Source organism: Poromitra crassiceps, assembly GCF_964638095.1.
Source record: "Poromitra crassiceps genome assembly, contig: HAP1_SCAFFOLD_1178, whole genome shotgun sequence".
NCBI lineage: Eukaryota > Metazoa > Chordata > Actinopteri > Beryciformes > Melamphaidae > Poromitra > Poromitra crassiceps.
This window is the reverse complement of record NW_028151232.1, coordinates 8,039-15,000: the sequence shown is the minus strand read 5'-3', so window position 1 is coordinate 15,000 and position 6,962 is coordinate 8,039. Positions and strand designations below refer to the sequence as shown.

The 6,962-nt window shown below is 41.9% G+C and overlaps 1 protein-coding gene and 2 pseudogenes across 3 annotated transcripts in view; 1 reads left to right on the top strand and 2 right to left on the bottom strand.

Moving 5' to 3' along the window:
- The window catches only part of LOC310771766 (N-terminal EF-hand calcium-binding protein 1-like), a gene marked incomplete at both ends in the record, with an annotated part of 24,229 nt that extends 23,099 nt beyond the window's left edge, over nt 1–1,130 (bottom strand). The window contains one exon of the mRNA XM_083664290.1: nt 1,041–1,130. Coding sequence (XP_083520416.1) covers nt 1,041–1,130 — 90 coding nt within the window. The remainder of the gene's footprint in view (nt 1–1,040) is intronic.
- A 1,714-nt stretch (nt 1,131–2,844) lies between these two features.
- On the bottom strand, nt 2,845–3,165 carry LOC310771764 (SOSS complex subunit C pseudogene; annotated as a pseudogene). The gene has a single exon. The product of its transcript is annotated as an SOSS complex subunit C pseudogene (transcript).
- A 2,505-nt stretch (nt 3,166–5,670) lies between these two features.
- LOC310771763 (transmembrane protein 64 pseudogene) lies at nt 5,671–6,381 on the top strand (annotated as a pseudogene). The gene has a single exon. The product of its transcript is annotated as a transmembrane protein 64 pseudogene (transcript).
- Nucleotides 6,382–6,962: the final 581 nt, after the last annotated feature.

The window sequence follows — 6,962 nt, the reverse complement described above, 5'->3', positions numbered from 1 at the left end:
GCAACAACTTCCCCATGTGAGGAGAGCAGAGGAATGAGGAGAATATAATGAAGGTGCTGGAGGCTAAAGGACGGAGTGCCATGTTACTGGGGAAAGCAGACATTTTAGGAATATCATTAGGTGTACTGATATGTTGAAACATTGCAATACAGTATTTACAAATCCTCATCATTTGGTGGAGATATATAGGTTTTGGAATAACTAGTCTCATTATGTGGTTAATTATTATTATTATTATTATTATTATTATTATTATACCAAGCTTAAAAGCTTTTTTTTTTCTTTGGAAATGTTTTTTTTTTAAACAGTATTATAAATGGATGACCAGCCAGTGTGACCCTCACAGCAAGTCTTAAGTGGCAGCTAAATTAAAGGTCAGCCTTGTCCAATTAATTCACCACTTGCGCACAGACCATCAGACACGTCACTGGATGTGAATAGCCTACATACAAAGGTGATCTGCAGGTTCCAGAGAACAATAAATGATAATAAAAAATAAAAAAAATGTTAGATTTCAATTTGAAAACTGAAAATGTAGCTCTTTAGACCTAGGCTGTAGCTTAGGACTTTGTAGGTATAGGCTACAAGTCAAGTCAAGTTTATTTGTATAGCCCTAATTCACAAGCATGTCCCAGAGGGCTTGTCTAGCTACTTCTAGCTGATACAACAGTATCAAATTACAGAATAAAGATAACACATTGAACAATTGATAGAGAAATAGAAAATATAGAAATATAGGATAGAGCAGGAGAAGGGAGGAGAGCAGGGGGAATGTGAGTGAGTGATGGGGTGGGGAGGGAATGGGAAATGTTGGCTACAGGTAGGTCACGAAAATAACATTGCGTTTCATAGGGCAAATACTTTTTTTTTTTTTTTTTTTTTTTGTTTCCTCGACATCTTTAAATCAAATTGGCTACGGCATGTTCATCATGCCAAAGTTTTTGCACTCAATCAAAGACAACAACAATGTGGTGCGCAAACTGCACATAGTGAAAGAAAGCATCGTGGATGAAGATTAAACATTTTTGTAGGCTACTTACATCAATGAAAATCGACATTCCCTTTTTTAGCTCCATTGGAGTGCTTGCTTCCTCTGAGATTAACTGAACCTCCTCAGAACAATCCATCATCCAAAATGTTCGTCCTGTTATAAACTGTAAAACAATGTGACTGCTTGAATTGGTCTCGTTGCTGTCAGTATCACCGGTCAAAAAGAGCGACTCTCCTCACAGTACCGTGTCAAGTTAGCGAGAATAAAAAGCGACACTTCCGGTATTTTTGTTTTTTCAAAATTAAGCCATTGTTGAAATACCGTCACACCGCCTCGCTTCTGATATATTTTCACTCCGTATATAATCTGTGAATTATAATCAATTCTTCTTTGCACACACAACAATACTTAGGCTACCTATAGGCCTATATATTTTTTCTACTAAAGTTAAACCTACACCTTCATTTTGAAGGCAAGATAACTACTTCCTGTCTGGTACTGGCTATCTGTCTGGCTTGACACCGCATTACATCTGACGAGCTGCTCTGCTGCTCGCTCGACCAAACTCTCTCTAATTATGACATGCATAATGCAAATTCATGTCTGTTTTGCATTTTGATAGGCTATAGACTAGAGGCATGATGATCCAAGTCATCATTTTCTGTCACAATAAATATGACTAGCCTACCTTAAATTAAAACAACAATGTAACAACAAAAACAAGCAACAACAACAACAACAGCAACAACAACAACAATAACAACAACAACAACAACAACAACAACAATAACAACAACAACAAATAACAATATTTCCTTTATGAATGAATCTTATAGTGATACTACTTGACATAAACTCTATAGAACCAGTGGTTCTCAACCTTTTTATAAAGTATGAGAGGGAGGGAGCCCTGTGTACCACAGTGGTACCCCATACCACAGGTTGAGAACAGTGTTGGGGGTAACTCATTACAAAAGTAACATATTACATGTAATATATTACTTTTAGCAGTAACTCAGTAAAACGTATTACTTATAGGATTTCAGTAATATTATACCAGTTACTTTGTCAAGTAACACAAGTTACAAATTTCATTTTTTTAATTAAAGCACATATTTAAATAAGGATATAATCATTCAAACTGTTTTTATGCAAATAACCACTATAGATGACAATAACAAAGGAATAGAATGACATTTAGAATTTTGCAGTGTTTGCACTGACTTCAAGGCAGTTGAAATTATTTTCCGGGATGGTCCCGGGGCGGCGAGGTCATTCTGCTGCTGCTGTTGTTTTGGTGAAAGCAAAGGTAATGTAATAAGTAACAAGTTACTCTACACAGACAGTAATATTGTAAAGTAACGTATTACTTTCAAATGAAAATAACTAATATGTAATATATTACATTTTGAAAGTAACTTGCCCAACACTGGTTGAGAACCACTGCACTAGACTCAATATAGAGAAGCAAATATGACCCATATACACTAGCAATCTTGCGTGCTACGCCCGCTAAATTTCTAGGGTGGAGAATCTGGAGGCAAAGTTCAGTCAGAAACTGATCTTTGGCTCATTTGAGATTGATCTGCATGGTCTTGCTGCCTGGCCTCAGAAGGTTTTATGGCTCTTGAAGCTTGCTTTCTCTCAGCAGGAGTTATGACATATTTTTTTAACATGTATAATTGTCACATCGACTCCTCGCCAGTTTGCAAACGAATCCGTCCAACAAGTTTATTTGTGGCCGCCAGTTTATCTCAACCAGAAAGAGAGACAGAAAGAGATTGAGAGATGGGTGTGACTCGCCCCTGGTCTTGGCCTCACACTGGGTCAGCAGGGCTGTTGGAGGTCAAAGGTCAGGAGTCGGGCTCTAGGAGAGGGAGGACAGGGAGGATCAGGTTCCCAAACGATGAGTCCTGAGTGATGAAGAAGCCTGACGAGTGGGCATGTGCATGCTGCAGGGCACTGAGGGCAGCCTTCTGCTGGGCGGCGATGTGCTGCTCTGCGTTGTCCCTGAACTCCTTCAGGTTCGGTCTGGAGAGAGAGATGCTGGCTCCTGAGCTGTTCATGCCCTGACTCTGCAGACGTCTCTTCTCCTTGTCCAGCTCCGCCAAGATGGCCAGCCGCACCTTATTGGAAGACTGCTTGAAGCCTTGTGCTGGAGTGTTTGCAGCCATGTCAGTCTGAGTTGAGAGGCAGTTGGGCAATCGGCCTTCCAATTATAGTAGAGAAAGAGTTTTGACATCACTAATGATGTCACTATTTGGATTTATGACATCAGAAAGATGATGTCACAATGCATGCGTAGAGAGGCATTTATGACATCACCGATGATGTCACACATCACTAATAGATACAGACATACATCAGTAAGTCTGATTCACTAACCTTATTTTTTGTTAATTTCAGTTTCCTAGTCTGCTTTTCTTCATGTTATTGACCAAATAGCTTAGCTGACAAGACATTTCTAATCTGTTTTTGTTGTTTAGGATATTTCATTGAAATCTATAACATCTCATACCATCGATATTTTCATTTTGCATGATATCAACCAGGAGGACAATTTGGTCAATTTGTTGAATGAACTGCTCACAGTTAGTAAGCTATTGATTGATATCAGCTGATGAATAACCTAATATTCATCAGCTATCAAACTAAATAGCACACACATATGTGTTTAGTGAGAGACAGTGTAGTGACAAAGCATACAGCATAACAGCGACACAATAGCCTACAAACATAGGCTTTATTTTGGGATGTAACAGGTTTATAGAGGAAGCATTGGGAGAAATTGTTGATACAATCCGCAAATTCATATGACGGATACATTTTTTATTCCATTGCACTTAACCAAACTATGGTAGCCTAGCCTAAATATCATTTAAATAACTTGATTGTTTCCACAGGGATAAGCCTATCTTAACTTCAATTCTAGAGTGAAAAGGACTCTCTGGACAGAGGACTGGCTCATCTTCTCTGGGAGAGGAGAGACTGTAAAACTGTATAACAGCTCCATCTAGTGGAGCTCTACGATTGCACACAGTCTAGCACAGCATGTGTAAACAAACAACATGAGTGATAATATAGGCTACATGTAAACAATTCAGGCATACTGTAGGCCTATCTATACAGCCCTAGGGGGGAATTAAGAGAGCTTATTTTCAGTATCTCCAGCTAGACGAGGTGTAGGGTCTTCTCCTGACTGAGAGTTTTGCAGTGTTTTTCCCCCAGAGATGAATACAAACATATAAAAGGAGAAAATGATTTAATTTATTTTGAGAACAACCCAAGGGTTTCTTTACCCAGAGAGGGGAAAGGTAGATGCATGAATGCACACATTGTCTGCTTCACTCCTCTCATTATGGACTTATACGCATGCCAAGCAGGGACATTCCCTTTGGGCGATCATATGGTTCCAGAAATATATGAGTAATATCTGCACTGTTGCAGTGACAAATCACAAATAAAGTGTAATTTTAATACATTTTTTGCAGTATTCAGTATTTTATAAGTATTTCACTTGTGATTTCTCTCATAAGTGTGATATGATTTCCACACATGAGTGATTTTCATACAAGTAATTATTGTTATCATCATTATTGTTGTTGTTCTTATTATGATTATTATTATTATGATTATTATATGAGAAAGGCTGCTTACGTGGCACGGTGGTTAGAATAAACAGATAATGGTCCGAAATATCTCTGGGTTTGGGTGAAACTGCGTTTTTCTCGCGATGGCGGTTGGTAGCTTGTGATTGGGTGAGAACAGCAGCGGTCACGTGGGCACGGGTTACTTGGCATTCTGGGACACAAACAGTGGTTGAATAGCTTTTTAGCGACATAACAGCTTCCACTGATCCACTGTGGATACGGGGCGACGTGAGAAATAACACACAGCTGGCCGCAAAAGCAAACTGGCTCCTTGCGGTCGACTTCTGCGCTCTGGCTGTCGCTCTGCTGTCCGGGAAAAGCGCAATACAAGAGGAAACTCGGCGATTCAGTCTCTGAAATGCAACGGAGGACTTTATTCACGCAGCGAGCTAGCTAACGACGAGAGTAAGTTAGCACTGCAATGATTTATGCTAGCCAGTTAGCTGGATAGGACCCGCCGGCGGAGCTACTGGTGGAGTCGTAAAAGTTGCAGCCTTGCACCAGTTCAGTCCCGTTCAGATCGCACGGGTTGTCGGTGTGTTTTGGCCCTCGATGCTGTCAGTTTCCTCCCCAGCCTGGCTCGGCTCCCTCCTGCACCTGGCAGCTTCTTCCTATCGATTGAATCAACACTACTAAGCGCAGTGGCTCTGATTGACAACTGTGAATATGGCGTGTGCTTCACACAGGCAATATGAAACTGTTATTCATAAATCATTGAACTGGCACGCTGCTCATCGAGTGTACCCGAGATAAATATATTTGGTAAACCGAACTATTACTATAATGGCAACCAAGATCGAAGGGATTTATCTCTATGTCTCATTATTACACAATCACTGTCACTGTTGCAGAGCAACGGGTTGCCAGTGCTGAAGCCATCTGTTCAGTAGCTTCAGAAATACTTTGCATTGTCCGTGTTGACGCTCAGAAAATCAACATTGCTAGAAATGGACTTGTTTGGGATATAAAGACTCCTTTTCAGACAGTTCATCTGAGCCCTGCTGGTCCCCGACCACATTCAGGGCCACCATGTGGATGTCAGGGTCCACGACCCTGCAGCTCTTCACCAAGCTTCTGAAGCATGCAGTGGGCAAAGCCCAGATCCAGCTCAACCGCTGGCTGCAGAGGACCACCACAGACGATTGTGACAAAATCGACATCTTGATATGCAGCGCGTTTGATGAGAGGGGTGCTGGCACGGGGAAGTCTGATGTGGACCCCGAAGTGATCAGCGACGTCGGGGGGGCGACATTCACCGGCAGCGGGGAGTTCCGGCACCCGTGCTGCATCACCACCTGTTGCTTCAAGAGCGCCCTGCTGGCCTGCATCCTGACGGCGGTGTGCTTCTCCTCTGTGGCCCTGGTGCGCCAATACCTAAAGGACCTCCTGCTCTGGATGGAGAGTTTGGACAGTCTCGTCGGAGCCTTGCTGTTCATAGTCGGTTTGATTATTGTGTCGTTCCCCTGTGGCTGGGGGTATATTGTTCTCAACGTGGCAGCTGGCTACCTCTACGGCTTTGTGCTGGGCATGGGACTAGTCATGGTGGGAGTTTTGATAGGGACCTTTGTGGCACACCTGGTATGCAAGCGGCTATTGACTGACTGGGTGCTGAACAAGATTGGGAACAGTGAACAGCTCAGTGCCGTCATACGAGTGGTGGAGGGAGGGAGTGGACTCAAAGTTGTGGCCTTAGCGAGACTCACCCCCATACCTTTTGGGCTCCAAAATGCAGTTTTTTCGGTGAGTATGGAAATTCTAGTCATTGTTTGTGATTGCTATGTTATTGTCATCTCTACCATCAGCTGCCCCTTTTGATTTGCGAAGAATATTATGCTAGATGTTACCTTAGGCTACATAGCCTACATTATTAACTTTGCAGAAAGGTCAGAGCCAAGACCAGAGCACATTAACTTGTTCAAAAACACTTAACAGGGAAAACGCTGTCAGTTGTGAGAATTTAACCTATGACCTTTTTGGTCCTAGAAAGATCTCACTTTTATTACCAGGCTGAACTGCCACACAGTATTATACTCATATTAGTTGTGAATTGTGTGCATTCAGCACTCGTCCTGCCCCTTGACCTGTGTCTGTCTGCCTGGAATAGTGCAGGTCCACGCCTGCACCATTCCAGGCAGACCACCGTCTAATGGCAGAGGCAGAGCTGAATGTACAAGCCCCCCAGAGAATGAAAACAAATTGTTTTAGCAGAATAAGGTACTAGTTCATGAAACGGCTTGTTTTTCTAGCCTGAGGACATCAATTATTTTATCAATTTAACTATCAGTGTCACATTTCTCTACTCAGTTTTTTACCTATTTGGG